Here is a 20,736-nt window from a genome sequence, read left to right on the forward strand (position 1 = left end):
TTGCAATAAAGTAATTTTATTCAAAGATTCAATGACAAGAAATAGTAATTACTCATGAACACAAATACACGGAACCAGAGAGAAGACTCTACACACTTCAAGCTGGCAGAAATCTGCCAACATTTCATTTAACAAACATGAAAATATGTTCATCACATCACTGGAAGCTGTTTTGGTTAAATTACAGAATCAATCAACTTAACTTGCTCAACACCTTAATTATACACCATGGGTGTGAAAATAAGGGACAACACAATTTAATTTATATTTAAAATTGTGTATAGAAATATAAATTGGCACTGATGTACATTCTTTACCATGCATTGCTGACACATTCAAATTTGTTTCAACCCATCAGAAACACTGATAACCAAAGAAAAATACCTTGTTGGGGCTGCAAGTCCTATATAATAACTTGCACCATGGACATTGCCTGGACTCATAGTCACAAAAATTCTTAAGGAAATAGTAAATCAAGTTGTATTTAAGTGAGAATAATAAGTTAAATGCTTTCTGCTAAATGACACAATAATTTCTACATTACACGCATTAGCTTGCTTTAGCAACTTTCTGCAAAGAGACAAAAATAGCCAGAAACTTCATAAAAGCATTATGTTATTTGTGCTTTTTTGCATAACACAAAAGTCTCCTAATTACATTTAGCTTGAAAATAATCTTACATCATTTACATATGCTAACAGCTCAACGTCATAATTAAAATGGTTATTAAACAGAGGAATGGGTGCTTAAAGAATTAATTACATTAACTATAAGATTAAAAATATACCAAATCTACCAAGTGATTTATAAGAAGAAGTGTGTTAAGCACGCTCAAGGAACCCCATTTCAATATTAAATAAATCTAAACAAATCGGTTTTGTTGGACAAATTTTCAATTAAAGCATGGTTATGCCTGACACATGAACACACTGTAACAACCAACATTTACAAACATGTCATACCCAAGGCAGTGTTAAAACATTTAAAATCATTGAATCAAATTCGTTAACAGATTAACACCTATAAAAAAAACAAAAGCACTTTTATTGCTGAATGTGATATTTCATTACAAAAAAACTATATAGTAAATATATAGTAAATGTCATGATTACATTCTAGTACTTGACGCCATTTAGTGGTGAAAACATTAACAGTGGCATGGTGTAGAGCGTTTCCCCTGCCAGTAGTAAAAACAAATCACAGTATTCAAACATAAAAAGTGCACAATTGTACAAAATAAACAACACTATTGCCAAGCAATATATGTCCCCTACCGGCTCCACCATTGTCAGAATTTTATTTTTTTATTTGTTGCCATAGCAACCAGAATTTTTGACGTAGGAACAAAATGAAATTATGTGCATAACGTCCATATTGCCATCTATCCATGTTTCAAGTTTCATGAAAAAAATATGAAGAACTTTTAAAGTTATCGCAGGATCCAGAAAAGTGTGACAGACTGATGGACTGACAGACAGACTGACAGACACACAGAGCGCAAACCACAAGTCCCCTCTGGTGAAACCGGTAGGGGACAAAAATCTATTTCCAAACCTAATACTATGTCAAAGACAAATCATAAAGTATTTTAGTATTAACAAATGATGATTTATTTGTAAATCACTAACACCAAATGACACAATTCATTAACAGATAAATAAACCAATTGTTTACCATTCCTTTGCTGGAAAGAATATAAAATACCTATATAACCAAAGCAGCTGTTGTTTAGAAAAAAATAAAATGCAAGGAAAAATCCATAAACCATCGTTTAAAGGCTATTTACACAATAATGAATTGAAATACTGCACAAGAACTAGAATTGTTCCAGGTACTTCCTGCACCAAAAGTCACAAGTTTACATGATGCTAAAAATAGTCACATGTCAGGTCACATGACACTCTCACACTGGTCATGTAACAAAGTCGGCCATTTTGAAACTTGAAAAACGCAGATATTGGCCATTTTAAATATCACGTAAAGGCAGACAATCACAGAACAGCTGGTTTAATTCTCCCACCATCTCCCTCTGACACAAAGCGCTTCCTTCCTCTGCAAAAAAACAATAGAACAGATGAGCCTTTTCTGGGGAAAATTGGGCTTAATGCATGTGCGTAACGTTGTCCCGGGTAAGCATGTGAGGTCTGCACTTGGAGACGACACTTTCTGCCTAAACTGGATTTTGCTAGTAAGTGACTTCGTTTAAACAAAAAATTCCAAAATAACGGGAATGTGTCGCCCCTGATTAGACTGTGCAAACTGCATAGGCTAATATGTGACGACGTTTTATGCACATGCATAAAGCCCTATTTTCTTGAAGCAAGACTCAAATTATGTCCAGATCACTGGTAGTAAAATGTATTCCCATTTAAAGAATGGCATATTTTTGTATAGCTTTTGTAATTGTTCTATATTGGGTTAACAAAATATTGATGCTTTATAGTTTTATTTTAAAACTGAATGAATACTACACAGCTCTACTGAGTTCTAAGTCACACAGTGTTACTAAGGACAAGGTCTCAAAGTGCTTATCCCGATCAAATAACCTCTCAACTTGGGTCAAGGTCAAGGCACCCGATTTCAGTCAATGTGTGTACTATGTTGAGGTCCCTATTCCAGTCGATCTACACTAAGTCAAAATCAAGGCCCTCTTATTCATTTCATTCCATTCAATGAACACTACATCAAGTTCAAGGCTGCCTATTCCAATCAAGGTACACAAAGGTCAGGGTCATGGCCCCCCTATTCCAGCCAATGCACACTACTATTCCAGTCCATGCACATTACCATTCCAGTCAATGCCAACTACTCTTCCAGTCAATGCACGCTACTCTTCCAGTCAATGCACACTACTCTTCCAATCAATGCACAATATTATTCCAGTCAATGCACACTACTATTCCAGTCAATGCTCACTACAAGTCGAGTCAATGCACATTATCCCAGTCAATGCACACTTTCATTCCAGTCAATGCCAACTACTCTTCCAGTCAATGCACACTACTCTTCCAATCAATGCACAATATTATTCCAGTCAATGCACACTACTATTCCAGTCAATGCTCACTACAAGTCGAGTCAATGCACATTATTCCAGTCAATGCACACTTTCATTCCAGTCAATGCACACTTTTATTTCAGTCAATGCACACTACTTTTCTAGTCAATGCCAACTACTATTCCAGTCAATGCCCACTACTATTTTAGTCAATGCCCACTACTATGCCAGTCAATGCACACTATGTCAAGATCTCCTATTCCAGTCAATGCCCACTACTATTCCAGTCAATGCCCACTACTATTCCAGTCAATGCACACTAATATTTCAGTCAATGCACACTATCTAAAGACCCCTTTTTCCAGTCAATGTACTATTCTAGTCAACACTCACTACTATATCAGTCAATGCACACTGCTATTCCAGTCAATGCACAATACTATTCCAGTAAATGCACACTACAATTCCAGTCAATGCACACTACTATTCCAGCCAATGCACACTAATATGCCAGTCAAAACACACTACTATTCCAGTCAGTGCACACTATTATGCCAGTCAATGCACACTACTATTCCAGCCAATGCACACTACTATTCCAGTCAATGCACAATTCTATTTCAGTTAATGCACACAACTATTCCAGTCAATGCACACTACTATTCCAGTCAATAAACACTACTATTTCAGTCAATGCACACTATTATGCCAGTCTATGCACACAACTATTCCAGTCAATGCACACTATTATGCCAGTCAATGTCCACAACTTTTTCAGTCAATGAACACAGCTATTCCAGTCAATAAACACTACTATTCCAGTCAATGCACACTATTATGTGAGTCAAAACACACTACTATTCCAGTCAATGCACGCTATTATGCCAGTCAATGTACACTACTATTCAAGTCAATGCTTACTACTTTTCCAATCAATGCACACTACTATTCCAGTCGATTCCAACAACTATTCCAGTCAATGCACACTACTATTCCAGTAAATTCCCACAACTATTCCAGTCAACGTGCACTACTCACCCGCAAGGCAGGTCTTTGAACGCCACATCAGTCATCACACTGTTCTTGTGACACATCTCACCAAACCGCTCCAGTAGAGTGTACGCGTTCGGGACGTCTAGGCTGATATCGGGCATGTTTTCATAGACCCGCTTAAATCCCTGCGATAAAGTCATCACACTTAAACAGTCGCATGAAAAACCATACCATTTTAGTTTTCCCAAGCTTTTCAATGGACTTACTTGGATTTTGCATTCATTTGCTCAATTCTAACACCAAAACACCACCTTAGGTAATCTGTTAACTTAATTCTTGATTGATATGCATATTACAAAAGCTAAATTGTACAGTTTAATGAAGTAAAGCTTAAAATCTCATACATACTGCTGACTGTATAAAAATAATTTTGGTGAAGTTATTAATTGAAGGCAATGATAACAAACTAACAATTGGGTTTATTTGAGCTGTCATATGAAAAAACCATACTTCTAGTTAATACATTTTGATCTTCTTTACATATTTATACCCATGTATGCCTTAAATGTGCTTCCTCACATATTTATATCCATTTGTGTCTTAAATGTGAACAATGTTCAGGCCGTTAAAGCCACACACCTTGAAATGAACATGTTAATCAAAACATATAAATGCAATTTGAAAGTGTGCAAAATTGTCATTAAATCTATAGCATAGTTAGCAAGTAAATATTTTTTTTTTAATTTTAAAACTGAAAGTAGAATTCCTATACGTATATGTCCATTTCAACAAACTCGATTATTTTTAAGTTTTAAAGCGCAAAAAAGACTGATTTCAACCTTGAAACCACCAGATATATTCTAATTAGCACAGATGAAATTAAATCTATAGCCTAGTAAGCAAGTAATTTATTATTTTAAAAATTTCAAAACCGAAAGTAGGATTTCTATACGTATACGTTCATTTCAACTAACGCGATTATTTTTAAGTTTTAAAGCACAAAAGATGGATTTCTACCTTGTAACCACCAGATATATTCTAATTGGCATAGATAAAATATGTTTCTTATTTATACTTAAATTTACTTTCATTTCAAGGGTTGTGGTCTTAAATATGTGAAAATAATACTTTGACATCAAAAAGAGATTTTATGATGTCAGTCCAACAGTCGATGAATCTTGTTGGGTCTATAGGGGCAGCTGTGGTGTTCAGTGTTTCGTTTATTTTTTTTGGGGGGGGGGGGGGAAAGGAGGAAGACAATTTTAAAGAAAGCGTATAAGAGTGTGTCTGCCTACCTGTGTCATTTGTTCCGGAGTGATAATGCAGTGTTCATACAGGGACCTCAGGAGGGCCACCATCCTCTCCGCTGATCTCTCACTGCCTTCCTCCAGTATCATCACAGTGGCCTGCAATATACGGTCATATATACAGCAATGTGTTAACAGTCGGACATACATCAGTGTGTGAACAGTAATCCATTGGTGTGTAAACAGTCAGAAATACATTAATGTGTAACCAGCAAAACCATCAGTGTGTAAACAGTCAGAAATACATCAGTGTGAAACCAGTAAAACCATCAGTGTGTAAACAGTCAAAAATACATCAGTGTTTAAATAGTAAAACCATCAGTGTGTAAACAGTCAAAAATACATCACCGTGTTAAAAGTAGACCGTTTATCTGTGTGTATACACTCAAATATACATCAGTGTGTAAAAAATCAAGTATACATCACTGAATAAACAATGAAATATACATCCCCCCTGAATTAGAATAATATATACATAAATGTGTAAACAGTCAAACATACATCAGTGCTTAAACTGTACAATAAACATAAGTGTGTAAACATTGAAATATACATCAAAGTTTTAACAATCAAAAACATCTGTGTGTAAACAGTCAAATACACATAAGTGTGTAAACAGTCAAATAAACATCAGCGTGTGAACAGTCCTATGTACATCAGTGTGTAAACAGTCAAATATACATCAGTGTAAATAGTCAAATATACATATGTGTACAAATTCAAATAAATGTCACAGTGTAACAATTTTGGGAACAAGGTCATGCCTTTTGGTTTGGCAAATATCCAGTTGTTTTGACTTAATTTTGGAAATTGTTTTGTTGTATTTTGCTCAGAGAAAATGCTTTACAATTTTAAATACAAGTGTTTTTAACATTAAATATGCTATGGTTCATCTCATAAGGTTTGAATTATTAAAATTCCATTGCAATTTTCAGGCAGTCATTTCAGAAAAAACATATACTTGTTGAAATTGGGAATGGGGATGAATTCCCATCCAAAATTTGAACCAAAAACACACACTGGGTACTGACTTATGACAATAGCTAAAAACTAACCTTTGCATTCAAAGGTTTGAGGAGCCCATTCATTTTGACAGGTACCAACATTTCTGCAGAAACCTTCTGTATAACATCATGGTAAGTTTATATTACCTCATAGACTAGTTCATGGTGGAAATGTGGTACTTCAAGCTCCTGGAGACAACGCGTGGCTTCCTTCACATCACTAGAGGACAAGTACTCCTTCAGCAGTAACACCATCTGAAAACAGGTAGAGGAGGGTGTGACGTAGGTAAACAGAGGGACCAAGGTGTGACGTAGGTAAACAGAGGGACCAAGGTGTGAGGACTATAAGTAGAGAGGCCAGAGTGTGAGGTCTGAAATGCTTCAGGACCCCTGAGCAAAATTTGAATTTTCTCTTCAGTATTTCAATTATGTCAAGTATGTCAATTCACAAACTCACATTCTTACTGGGGAAGCCTATTAACCAGTTCTAATTTAACATTTTTATCAGTGACTAACAATATGCTTACTTGAATCAAATGGAGAGGGAGAATTGCTGACCAAATGATTTCATGACCAATTCCATCCAAAGTTATTATTAGGCCATGCATGAAATCAGCATCTCACCTGTTTCACGAGGTACTTGACAGGCCGAATGCCCCCACCCGTGCCCCAGATATTGTCCAACCTGACAATGCCATGTTTCTGACTAAGCAGCAGTTCTGCCTTCTCTAGAGCCTCCTGAGTTGCAGTGTTGTCCACCGCCCCCTTGTAGCTCTGGATGTACTTTGGGGGCAGGCAATCATCTGCCACTGCCCGCGCCATGAACATACCCAGTAACTGCAAGAAAGCACAAAATTTATTTCGTCTTTAGCCTGCGCCTATCAGGTACAGCACTTAATACTTTTAAGTATTTTTTTATTTTAAGGTTTTCTAAATGAAAATCTAATTCAGACGGAAAGTAATGTCCCTGAAAAGCCTGTTCCGACTGCAGCTGGAAAAACCAAACTTTTGGCAATTATCTGCCTGCTAAAACATTTTCTTATGCCCCAAAGAGGAGACATGTGTGCAGATGCTAGTGACAATTATTGTTTTAATAAAATATATTGTTAACAAGGAAAACACAAAATAACCTTATTAAATCCTGAACAGTTTGAATTTTGTCATACATTTGATTAATTAATCATACACACAGGTTTACTACAGATGCAAATTCCAAATACTAATGACTATGTCCCAAAGCTCTTAACAGGTTTAACAAAAGCAAACTTTTATTACACAGGGCTGTATATTGCTATTGTTAAGTAAATACAAATTGTAAGGCCATTAATACATTTAGACACAAAGCACTTACAAGTATGATTAAGAAACAATGTTCCTGTCAGTATCACAGCAATACTTTAAACAAGAGCACCGCCTTGCGGATGCAGACCGCTCATCTATTTTCTTTTTAAAGGTGAAGGAACTCTCATTTTCAATCACAAAGGAGGGAGGGGTGGAGTGAAGAGGGGTGTATAGTGTGGGGGTGTGGAAATTTATTACATTATCTTCCAAAAATGCGAAAAAAAAAAAAATTCCGGGAGGGGGGGGGGGGTGGTGGGGGGGAAGGGGGGATTCTTTGGTGTGATGGTTGGACGGTATTTCAAAAAAAAATTGGGGGGGGGGGGGTGAGTTGGGGGGGGGGGGGGGGTATAGTGTGAGGGTGTGGTGTTAATTTAAGAGATGATCTTAAAAAAAAAAATAGGGGGGGGATTCGGGTGGGGGGAGGGGGGGTGGGGGGGGATTCTTGAGTGCGATGGTTGTAGGGTATTTCATACATAAAATAATAAAAATAAATAGTTGTGTTTTTTAACCGTTTAAAAAAAAATGGGGGGGTGGGGGGGGGTATAGTGTGAGGGTGTGGTGGTCATTTGTGAGATGACCTTAAAAAAAAAAAAATAATAATAATAGGAGGGGGGGATTCGGAGGGGGGGGGGGAGGGGGCACGGGGGATGGTTTGGGTGGAGTCTATTGTGGTATGTCAGGTAAGAGTAGTTTTGTCAAAGTATCAATCAAATCTAATCATAAATAAAGAAGTTATGGCAATTTTAGCAAAGTTTAATAATTTGACCTTGAGAGTCAAGGTCATTCAAAGGTCAAGGTAAAATTCAACTTGAAAGGTACAGTAACCTCATGATAGCATGAAAGTATTTGAAGTTTGAAAGCAATAGCCTTGATACTTAAGAAGTAAAGTGGAACGAAACACAAAATTTAACCATATATTCAAAGTTACTAAGTCAAAAAAGGGCCATAATTCCATAAAAATGACATCCAGAGTTATGCAACTTGTCCTTTTACTGTACCCTTATGATAGTTTGCGAGTGTTCCAAGTATGAAAGCAAAATCTATGATAATTTAGGGGTAAAGTGGACCAAAACACAAAACTTAACCAAATTCTCTAAGTATAAAGGGCCCATAATTCCGTCCAAATGCCAGTCAGAGTTACATAACTTTTCCTGCACAGTCCCCTTATGATAGTTAATAAGTGTTGCAAGTATGAAAGCAATGTAGGAATAAAGTGGACCTAAACACAAAACTTAACCAAATTTTCAATTTTCTAAGTATAACAAGAGCGCCGCATGACGGAGCAATATACGCCCGATTCGTGTGCCATTGGAGATGATGCACTGATGATTGATGTATTTGTTTTGGAAATAAGCAAAAAAAACAACAACAACTTATATAACTGATATATTCATATATATGCATTGATATCAACTTGAACTAGAGCTTTGTCACTGAATGTGACTTATACCCCCATACCACTTTGACGCAGGATAAAAAGTTGTTTAAAAGTTTCGGATGAATACAATTTGAATTAGAGTCTGGACAAAGTGGCGCCGTTGAAAATGCACTAATTGACCCTATGACCTAGTTCTTGACCCGACATGACCCATATTCGAACTTGACCTAGATATCAACTAGATGCAACTACTGACCAAGTTTGGTAAAGATCGGATGAATACAATTTGAATAAGAGTCCGGACAAAGTGGCGCTGTTGAAAATGGACTAATTGACCCTATGACCTAGTTTTTTACCTGGCATGACCCATATTCGAACTTGGCCTAGATATCAACTAGATGCAACTACTGACCAAGTTTGGTGAAGATAAGATTTATACAATTTGAATTAGAGTCCGGACAAAGTAAAATGCACTAATTGACCCTTTGACCTAGTTTTTGACCCAGCATGACCCATATTCGGACTTGACCTAGATATCAACTAGATGCAACTACTGACCAAGTTTGGTGAAGATCGGATGAATACAATTTGAATTAGAGTCCGGACAAAGTGGCGCCGTTGAAAATGCACTAATTGACCCTATGACCTAGTTTTTGACCCGGCATGACCCATATTCGAACTTGGCCTATATATCAACTAGATGCAACTGCTGACCAAGTTTGGTGAAGATCGGATGAATACAATTTGAAATAGAGTCCGGACAAAGTGGCCCCTTTGAAAATGCACTTATTGACCCTATGACCTAGTTTTTGACCCGGCATGACCCATATTCGAACTTGGCCTAGATATCAACTAGATGCAACTGCTGACCAAGTTTGGTGAAGATCGGATGAATACAATTTGAATTAGAGTCCGGACAAAGTGATGCCTTCCGCCCGCCGCCCGCCCGCCCGCCGCCCGCCCGCCCGCCAAGGGGTTTCACATAATACGTCCCGTATTTTATACGGGCGTATAAAAAGGGCACATAATTCTGTCAAAATGCCAGTCAGAGTTACATTACTTTACCTGCACAGTCCCCTTATGATAGCTAGTAAGTGTTGCAAGTATGAAAGCAATAGCTTTGATACTTAAGGAATAAAATGGACCTAAACACAAAACTTAACCAAAACTTTCAATTTTCTAAGTATAAAAAGGGCACATAATTCTGTCAAAATGCATGCCAGAGTTATCTAACTTTGCCTGCCCAGTCCCCTCATGATAGTAAGTAAGTGTACCAAGTTTGAATGCAATAGCATTGATACTTTCTGAAAAAAGTGGACCTAAACGCAAAACTTAACCAAAATTTTCAATTTTCTAAGTATAAAAAGGGCACATAATTCAGTCAAAATGCACGCCAGAGTTATCTAACTTTGCCTGCCCAGTCCCCTCATGATAGTAAGTAAGTGTACCAAGTTTGAATGCAATAGCATTGATACTTTCTGAGAAAAGTGGACCTAAACGCAAAACTTAACCGGACGCCGACGCCGACGCCAAGGTGATGACAATAGCTCATAATTTTTTTTTCAAAAAATAGATGAGCTAAAAATTGAAATTTTAGTCCATTTTTCAAACCTTTTTTTTCTCAAAAACAAATTGTGACCATGGCAGTATGCAACATGCAACCAGCATAAAACCAGAACAGCCTGCCAGTGACTCGAAGACTGTTCAGGTTTTATGCTGTTTGCTGCTCATCAATGTCTAATGGTTTGAAATGAAGCCTTTAAAACTTTAATCTGGTAAGGTAGGTTTTAAATTTTAGTGGGATCTTCTTAGGGGAATACAAATGGTTCAAAGTGTGCATCTGAGCTGTCAAGGGTTGAATACCTTTGGAGCTTCGGGTGAGTCTATCACAAGGTCGGCAAGGCCGTTGAGCAAGTTATCGAAGCCTGTCTGAATGTCCTTGGCCTCCAACACGTTACCATAGAGATCAGATATGAGGATGGAGGTCAACTCCCGGTGACTGGCCTTCCGGTCCATGGCCAGGCTGATAGACAACTCTAGTACACGACTTCGCATCTTGGAGATGTTGATTTCCTCTAAGCTTGCCTGTACAATTACAGATTGTTCTTTTGTTAGGATTTGTTCATTTAAAATTAGTATGTTTGATACACTTTCAAAATGTTTCCCCAAGATTGGAGTTTTCCCTACCATTTCAGAACATGAAGTCCAGTTCTATTCCCAGCAGAACAGCAAGTGTACCAGTATCTAACTTCAAAACTGAATATTACCCCTTCAGTGTTTTTTCACCGATTTGGGAATGGGGCCCCGAGTCCCTTTGAATTAGAAATAATGACTTAATCACAAAGTTTTTACTAAACTTGGAAAATTAGTGTCTATGTATTTTTTCTATCAAATACTTTAGAATTGAGAATCAAAGTGTTTTCAACATTTCTCATCTTGCCCTAATCTGAGACCCTAAGAAAATGTACTATCTGAATTGCTTTTGAAACATTTGTATAATATAATTCAGACTCCTAACCAAGCTGTTTTTCACCCACGGGTGTTTATTGTCACAAATTTGGAATTAAGAAAATTATGCTGTGATTTTGGGCTGCAGGTCCCCAACAGGGATTTATGGCAGAACCGCCCCTACCCCTCAAGCATTTACTTTCTGAAACAAGAGATGTGTTTGTCAGAAACACAATGCCCCCTATTGTGCTGCTTTGAAATAAAATTTAAATATATCATTTGGCAGATTTAGAAATTATCTCCCTTTTAAAGCTTATTACTTCCCTTGGATTGTATTTCTTGACTTTTTACCTGGAAGGATGACCTTGACCTTTCACCACTCAAAATGTGCAGCTTCATCAGATACACATGCATGCCACATATCAAGTTGCTATCTTCAATATTCAGAAAGTTATGACCAATCTTTAACGAAGGTTAATGTTTTGGGACAGAATGACAGACAGACAGGTCAGAAACAATATAGCCCCGATCATTCGATCCGGGGGCATAAAAATTGTATAGACGCAACTTCAGGTAAAAACATGTGAACTATTATAAATCATTCAGACTATCCATATCACACATGTGTTTAAGTCATAAAAACAAGAGGGCCATGATGGCCCTGTATCGCTCCACTGTTTTTTTATACGAAAAAAACGTGCAATTCGCATGGGTTGAAATGTACTCAAGCATGTGACTTTCTCTTTCTATCCCTCGTCCCACTGGGCGCTTAAAGTTGGAAGGGTGAGCATTTTTATATATGGAAAAAGTTACTACCGTGTTAACTAAACAGACTAAAAAGCCTGGGAATTGTTGCACAGGTCCTTTGCTTATAACGTAGGTACATTTATCTCTCCAAAAGATATTGTCGTTCTTTCTATTTCACGTATTTTTAGATGCTGAAGATCAAATCTACGCATTTGATTTGAAACAGATTCACAAGACCCATATGAATCAAAATGCCTTAACCCTTTACCAAATGACACATTTTGGACATTCCCAATTTGAAAGAGGTTGCAGACGACAATTAAATTGTAATGGAATCTGAAGGAAATGATCAGGTAGGGAAAAAATAATTGTGATAAAAGGAGAAATTGCTCATCTTGAGCAATTTCTCCTTTTATCACAATTATTTATAAAGTAGTCAGCTACAAACCTGTAAAATCCTGTTAGTGTTTGGTAAAGGGTTAATAATCTCTGGTTCCTTCTTAAGAGCCTTTCACACATTTATAACAAATACAATAGTAGCATCTTTCTTTGTAAAGAATCATCTCAAAATATAACAATGGCTGTTTTTAAAACATGCATGCCCCCCATATGGGCTGTCATTTGTAGTGGCAGCCATTGTGTGAATACGTTATTTGGCACTGTGACCTTGACCTTTGACCAAGTGACCTAAAAATCAATAGGGGTCATCTGCGAGTCATGATCAATGTACCTATGAAGTTTCATGATCCTAGGCGAATTAGCTTTCTTGAGTTATCATCCGGAAACCATTTTACAGTGTAAAGTCACCGTGACCTTGACCTTTGACCTAGTGACCTGAACATCAATGGGGGTCATCTGCGACCTATTTAGTTTCATGATCCTAGGTGTAAGCCTTCTTGAGTTAACATCCGGAAACCATTTTACAATTTGGGTCACCGTGACCTTGACCTTTTACCTAGTGACCTGAAAATCAATAGGGGGTCATCTGCGAGTCATGAACAAATTTGGTAGAGGACTATTAGATATCACTACATACCAAATTTAGTAGCCCTAGGCTCTATAATTATGAACAAGAAGATTTTTAAAGTTTGCACAAAATAGGCCTTATTTAAGCATATGTTCATTTTTGTGACCCCCGGGGCAGGGTCAAATTTGTCCCCAGGGGCATAATTTGAACAAACGAAGTAGAGACCTATTAGATGTCACTACATACCAAATTTGGTAGAAATGGGCCCAATAGTTATGGAAAAAAGATTTTTAAAGTTTGCACAAAATGGGCCCAATAGAAGCATATGTTAAATTTTGTGACCCCTGGGGAACGGTCAAATTTGATCCCAGGGGCTTAATTTGAACAAACTTGGTAGAGGACTATTAGATGTCATTACATACCAAATTTGGTAGCCCTATGCCATACGGTTATGGACAAGAAGATTTTTAAAGTTTGCACAAAACAGGCCTTATATAAGCAAATTTTCAATTTTTTGACCCCCAGGGGCAGGGTCAAATTTGACCCCAGGGGCAAAATTTGAGGCAACTTGGTTGAGGACTTTAAGATGTCACTACATACTAAATTTGGTAGCCCTAGGCCCAATGGTTATGGACGAGAAGATTTTTAAAGTTTCACAAAATAGGCCTTATATAAGCCAAATTTTCAACTTTTTGACCCCCCAGGGCAGGGTCAAATTTGACCCCAGGGGCATAATTTGAAGCAACTTGGTAGAGGACTATAAGATGTCACTACATACCTAATTTTGTAGCCCTAGGCCCAATGGTTATGAACAAGAAGATTTTTAAAGTTTTCACAAAATAGGCCTTATATAAGCAAATTTTCAATTTTTGACCCCCCGTGGCAGGGTCAAATTTGACCCCAGGGGCATAATTTGAAGAAACTTGGTAGAGGACTATAAGATGTCACTACATACTAAATTTGGTAGCCCTAGGCCCAATGGTTATGGACAAGAAGATTTTTAAAGTTTTCACAAAATAGACCTTATATAAGCAAATTTTCAATTTTTTGACCCCCCAGGGCAGGGTCAAATTTGACCCCGGGGGCATAATTTGAAGAAACTTGGTAGAGGACTATAAGATGTCACTACATACCAAATTTGGTAGCCCTAGGCCCTATGGTTATGGACAAGAAGATTTCCAAAGTTTTCACAAAATAGGCCTTATATAAGCAAATTTTCAATTTTTGACCCCCCCAGGGCAGGGTCAAATTTGACCCCAAGAGCATAATTTGAAAAAATTTGGAAGAAGTTCACTCCCGGAACATTCCTGAGAAATTTCATCAGAATTGGACCAGTAGTTTAGGAGAAGAAGATGTTTAAAGAAAAAGTTAACACACCGACAGACGCACGCACGCACGACGGACACAGGACCATGACATAAGCCCCGCTGGCCTCTGGCCAGTGGAGCTAAAAAAGAAAAGAACATCAAACATAAATCCAAATAGACAAAAAATACTGTATCCTATAAATGACAGTCCAAAACGATGCATTTGTTTTGCACATGAAATGAAATGTGCATATCGTTTGACTGCATAAAATGAAAACAAGGGACAAAATTGTCACAAAACCAGGTTTTCATTGTGAAAAAAAAATCTGATAAAGGGAGAAAACTCAAACTGAACTTTTGAAATGACAAAAAAAAATTAACCTGTGAAAAAAAAATCTGATAAAGGGAGAAAACTCAAACTGAACTTTTGAAATGACCAAAAAAAATTAACCCCCTTTGTAAGTTTTTTTTTTTTTTAAATCTATTTTTAGTCGTGGCGACCTTGACATTGGAGATATTGACGTGATTCTTTCGTGGGACACACCGTCCCATGATGGTGAACAAATGTGCCAAATGATTTTAAAATCTCACAATGAATGACATAGTTATGGCCAGGACAAGCTCATTTATGGCCATTTTTGACCTTTGAACTCAAAGTGTGACCTTGACCTTGGAGATATCGACGTAATTATTTCGCGCGACACACCGTCCAATGATGGTGAACAAATGTGCCAAATGATTTTAAAATCTGACGATGAACGACATAGTTATGGCTCGGACAAGCTCATTTATGGCCATTTTTGACCTTTGAACTCAAAGTGTGACCTTGACCTTGGAGATATCGACGTAATTATTTCGCGCGACACACCGTCCAATGATGGTGAACAAATGTGCCAAATGATTTTAAAATCTGACAATGAACGACATAGTTATGGCCCGGACAAGCTTATTCCGCCAGCCCGCCAGCCAGCCCGCCAGCCAGCCAGCCCGCCCGCATTCGCCAATCTAATAACCAGTTTTTTCCTTCGGAAAACCTGGTTAACCAGTTATCTGACAAATATGTAATCAATATGTAGTTTGGTTTATAATATGTAATTAAAATGCTTTACTTTGCTAATTGATCAATTAATTTATGTCGAGATGGCAGACATTTGCAATGTCTTGTTTACTCATTAGATTTTGGGAAAGAAGCGAAGATTTTTGGTCGGTTACCTTTCATGTCAGTGCTATTGGCTAACAATCAGAAATAATAAAAAAAAAAAATATTCGTTCTCTATTGATCGCGCACTGAACAGATACACCCCTACCCCCACTTAAAATAATCATCAGTTTTACATTTGTGTCAAAATCGACTATCTTGATTCTATTTCGGATTTCTGGAATAATTCGAACAATGAACACCCTGTTACCCTTCTGACTTCTTTGGCAAGCCCTGGCAGCCATGTTTTTAAACAGACCAATACCAGTTACCAATACTTCCTTAGTAATGTCTACTTCCTTAGTTACCTCTACTTCCGAAGTTACCACCACTTCCTTAGTTATGTCTACTTCCTCAGTTATATCAACTTCTTTAGTTACCTCTACTTCCTTGGTTATGCTGTGGTTGAAGTACTCCAGAATGATTGGTTGCACAATCTTGTCAAACTCCTCCACTGTCACCAATGGCTCAATCTTTTCAAGTGCATAGTCACCCTAGAAGTTTAAACAATTGAGTCGCGTTCTGAGAAAACTGGGCATAATGCATGTGTGTAAAGTGTCTTTCCGCCTAAACTTGATTTTCGGCAAGGAGGGACCATGAAAGCGGAAAGTGTCGTCTCTGATTAGCCTGTGCGGACTGCACAGGCTAATCTGGGACGACACTTTACGCACATGTATTAAGCCCAATTTTCTCAGAACAAGAAACAATTGAAATGAGCCTCGCTCTAGGAAAACTGAGTTCAAAGCATGTGTGTGAATAATGATCCCACATAAGCGTGAGCAATCAGGTACAACACTTCCAGCCAAGACTGGATTTTGGTTTAGAAGAGACTTCCTTTAAACAAAAAAAATCCATAACACAAGGAAAGTGGTTTCTTTATTGGCCTGTGCACCCACATGCATTTAACCCGGTTTCCACAAAGCGAGGCTCAAATTGTTGTAATCAAGGAAATAATTTCCTACTTTTCCAGTGCATTGTGCATTTGGTGTCTGATTATTCAATACCTGTCATCGTAAAAATAGCACGAAAATACCCAACTCAAATACTGTTCCTAAATGTTATTGCTTTTAAGTTTCAATAAGTAATGATTATCACGTGAAAATAGGTAGAAATGTATCACAGTCACACTTGGACTAAGACAGTTGAACTCTATATTCTACAAGAAGCCAAAGGAACATAAATTAATTCTGCCAAAATACCTTCTGCCAAAACACATTTTAGCCACAATTCCTTTTTTTTAACACCATCCACACATTAAGGTCATTCAATTGCAGGGCTTACTCTGCCATTCGCCAAATTAGCCAATGGCTACAAATTGACCAGTTTGGCTAAAGAAAATTATATTTGGCTACAACTTTTTCTTCATTAAAACTTAAAAATAGCCAAAATGGAAGAATTTTGCCAAAACAAGGCAAAATTAGCTAAAGAAATTTTTGAGCCAGGGGAAGCCCTGAATTGTGAATTGGGTGAAATAAGCAGATATGCAGCTTATTTGGGGCTTAGTAATGCCCCATATTTGATAAAACTGTGAGTCCAAAAATGTAGCTACTAGATATAATGCATTTACAACGACCTACAAAAGGTTGTCACTGAACAGATTCCAAATCAAATGTATTGCTCAAATATTTAGAAAGGCAGGATTCTTTCAGGAACTGTCAAATGCATTAAATTACATTACACAAGTTCCATAAGGACTTAATTGCTTTAGATTTCAATAAAACATTTTAGCCATGTTCTGGGACAATTGAATTCAATGCATGTGCATTAAGCCTGTGTGGACTGCACAGGCTAATCAGGGACACCAGTTTCTGCTAAGACTGTATCTTGGTTTAGAAGAGTATTCCTTATAACAAGTCTATAAAAGGGAAGTGTCGCCCCTAATAAGCCTTCAAACTGCACAGGCTTATTCAGGTCAACACTTTACGCACATGCATTAAAACCCGTTTTCCCAGAGCAATGGTCATTTATTTGTTCATTTCACATGACATGCCGGCCAACACTTACCTGAGTGTCCGAATCATAGTTAGGGTCGTTGGCGTCCCTACAGCTGCTGTCTACTAACAATTCATCTCCAGGGGCTCCCCAGGTTCCCTTTCCTCCAGCACCCCCTGGCAACAATAGAAGAAAAGTGTCAATGTGTCTAAAGCCACAAAATAAAGGTCATGGTCACTGTGGTGTAATGGATAAGGAGTCTGTCTAGCGCCTGCGAGGTCATTAGTTCAACCCCCTGATAGAGCCTTCTTTATAACTCTTGCCAAAGACACCAATAACTAGGTCTACCAAGACAATTGACTCAAAAGTTTCAATAAGCCAGGCCTTTTCCTCACCATTTTGGTGAAAAATACAATTTTGGGATTGGGAATTTGTGTCTAAAGCCACAAAATAAAGGTCATGGTCACTGTGGTGTAATGGATAAGGAGTCTGTCTAGCCCCTGCGAGGTCATTAGTTCAACCCCCTGATAGAGCCTTCTTTATAACTCTTGCCAAAGACACCAATAACTAGGTCTACCAAGACAATTGACTCAAAAGTTTCAATAAGCCAGGCCTTTTCCTCACCATTTTGGGGAAAAATACAATTTTGGGATTGGGAATTTGTTTGCGCCATATGGGAAAAACTTAATTTAACTCTATCAACCCATGCGAAAGACAAAAAATCTTACAGGACATGAGGTCCTATAACTTTTAAAATTTACAGAGCCTCACAAGATTTTACCGGACCTTGTTCTTCTTTAACCAAACACCAGAGAATACCTTTAATCGAGTTTATTTGTATCATTATTTCGTTCACAATGTTTTACATTTAAAAATACATCATTACCGTAAATCCACGAATATAATACGCCCTCGTGCATAATACGCACCCCCTAGTTTGGTCATAATTTATCAGTAAAAATTGAAAATCCAAGTAAAATACGCACTAACAAAATCACTGTCCGAAATCGGCCATTTCCGAAAAAATGTGTCAATATATTTTTGTGTTGTAAAAATAGCAATCAATTTGGTGTTGTCAACTATCTGTTTCACAGTAATACCCTGGTATATTGATCGGGATGTGTTATAGAGCTGTTGTTATGACAGTTGCATAATAAATATCTCTGTCTATTGTTTATATTACCATTAAATTTGTTACCGATAACACACAGGCCCCTTGCTGACATCCGGGTCATCAGTCATAATTACAAAAGAAAGAGCAGAGACGCTGTTTTTTTGTTTTCACATTTTATTCAATTTGACAATACTGGGGACGATAATAATTATAATAATAATAAAGTAATAAGAAGACAAAATGGTTACTTCCGTTTTTATAGTTGTCTAGATGAATTATCTTTCCGAAGTGTTACAAACTCGATACTTTAGTATAACTTAAAATACAATTAAACCGCTTGTGTTTTTCATGATCTCTTTAATTAAAATACGCTGCTGTCATTAAGGCTAGTTTGGGAGTAAAAAACAAATTAATTAATTATCACCTTTCAATTTAATTCGGCAATCGGCAGACAGGTGTAATAGACTCTATCAGCATCATAAAACTAATATATAATTACCACTCTTTACTTCAGATATGGTAAATATGCGGTAGAAAGATAAATAGTGGTCTGCTAAGAAATATTTATCTACGGGTATTGTCATTTTTTTTTTTTTTCATTTGCTAATCTCTTTATACGACTTAGCATCCAGTCGCTTTTTGAAGACAGACGACGATATTAACTGTGTATTCAAAGTATACAGTGTCTGCGCTTGAATAACCCAATATTATCTGATAGCTCCTCCCGTTTTCACGTTTCATTCCACAACGTCATTTCATTTGTAAGCGAGCTCATTGTTGATTGGCCAGCTACCATGCGCACTTCAATAACAATAAGGTAAAGCGATGTCTCAATATCGGGTACAGCCCGGGTTTCGTTTACTGTTCGAATTGCGAACACTTTCATTAAAACAAAGAGACAAATATAGAAAACCAGTCCGATATAAACGGCGGATGTTTTCAATGAAATTTTACTAGATTTTCGCATTTTCACAAATAAGATTTTCATTGAGCCAAATTCTCAATATTTTCGCAAATGACTCAAATGGCAAATGACAGCGCGAGCCCTGTTGCACCCCTTTGGTGTAATGGTGTAGTTCAAAATGGCTGCCGCGATACAACATAATTAAATGAACAATATCACTACTTCCACTGGCATACAGTAGTCTTGCATTTACCTATTAAAACACGCCTTACTATAAGCAGATGACAATTTTTGCCCCACGTGACGTGAACCGATCAATCACTACCAAACAGCCGATTCGCTTTAGAGCTATTTATAGAACAGGCGAAGCGAACAGCGATTAAGTTGAAAATTTGCACAGGAAAATTTTTGTTCTGCTCTAAACTCGTATATTATACGCACCACCTACTTGAAGAAAAAATCTGCAGGTAAAAAAGTGCGTATTATATTCGTAGATTAACGGTTATTTGAAGCCATGGCCTGTCCTTTTCCCAAACCTCTTGAAATCCTCTTTTGTCACGTTTTTCTTCTTCATAAGCCTTCCACCTCTTTTTATTTTCCTCTGCTCTTTGGTCAATACTCATCTTTTTTCGCCAGACTTAGCCCCGTCAAAATAACGTAGCAATGAAAATGACATTATGAGTCTGACAGTGACACACTTTACAGCTAGTTTTAGTGTTAAGTTAAAAAAAATAATAATCAGGCTCAGAAATTAATAGATTAAGACTTTACACAATTTAAAGGTATTGCAAAAACGTAAAACAAATACAATATGAAACGAAATCACCTGATAAAAAATACACTTATTCGCAACCGGTTGCAGTGCTGATTTTCGCTTTCATTTCAACCAATCAAAAATTTGTTGTGTCGTTAACGTCACAAAACAACGCGCAGTATTTGACAGGTTCAAAGAATAGCGCTCCGAGTTTGTTACGTCACAAGTAAAGATAGTAAGTTCGACTGGTTTGTAACAAATCCTTTTATTTCATCGTCAAACCGTCTATCGAAGTAGATTACTTCATACCAGTCAGTATTTTTTTACATATTTGTAGTTTCATT

General features: G+C 37.3%; 1 protein-coding gene and 2 long non-coding RNA genes across 3 annotated transcripts in view; all 3 read right to left on the reverse strand.

Moving 5' to 3' along the window:
* Positions 1-20,736, reverse strand: part of LOC127866825 (programmed cell death protein 4-like) — a 29,251-nt gene continuing 8,515 nt past the window's right edge. The window contains exons 2-9 of the mRNA XM_052407660.1: positions 17,693-17,796; positions 16,069-16,182; positions 10,885-11,106; positions 6,927-7,139; positions 6,450-6,557; positions 5,287-5,397; positions 4,037-4,176; positions 1-2,052 (exon numbers count right to left, since the gene is read on the reverse strand). Of these exons, the coding sequence (XP_052263620.1) occupies positions 1,992-2,052; positions 4,037-4,176; positions 5,287-5,397; positions 6,450-6,557; positions 6,927-7,139; positions 10,885-11,106; positions 16,069-16,182; positions 17,693-17,796 (1,073 nt within the window). The 3' untranslated portion in view covers positions 1-1,991. The remainder of the gene's footprint in view (positions 2,053-4,036; positions 4,177-5,286; positions 5,398-6,449; positions 6,558-6,926; positions 7,140-10,884; positions 11,107-16,068; positions 16,183-17,692; positions 17,797-20,736) is intronic.
* LOC127866832 (uncharacterized) lies at positions 9,017-10,606 on the reverse strand. The gene is made up of 2 exons (XR_008043123.1): positions 9,668-10,606; positions 9,017-9,511 (listed from the first exon to the last, which is right to left on the reverse strand). It is a non-coding gene; the product is annotated as an uncharacterized LOC127866832 (long non-coding RNA).
* On the reverse strand, positions 13,533-14,403 carry LOC127866836 (uncharacterized). The gene is made up of 2 exons (XR_008043127.1): positions 14,206-14,403; positions 13,533-13,672 (listed from the first exon to the last, which is right to left on the reverse strand). It is a non-coding gene; the product is annotated as an uncharacterized LOC127866836 (long non-coding RNA).

This window comes from Dreissena polymorpha, chromosome 2 (assembly GCF_020536995.1).
Source record: "Dreissena polymorpha isolate Duluth1 chromosome 2, UMN_Dpol_1.0, whole genome shotgun sequence".
Taxonomy (NCBI): Eukaryota; Metazoa; Mollusca; class Bivalvia; order Myida; family Dreissenidae; genus Dreissena; species Dreissena polymorpha.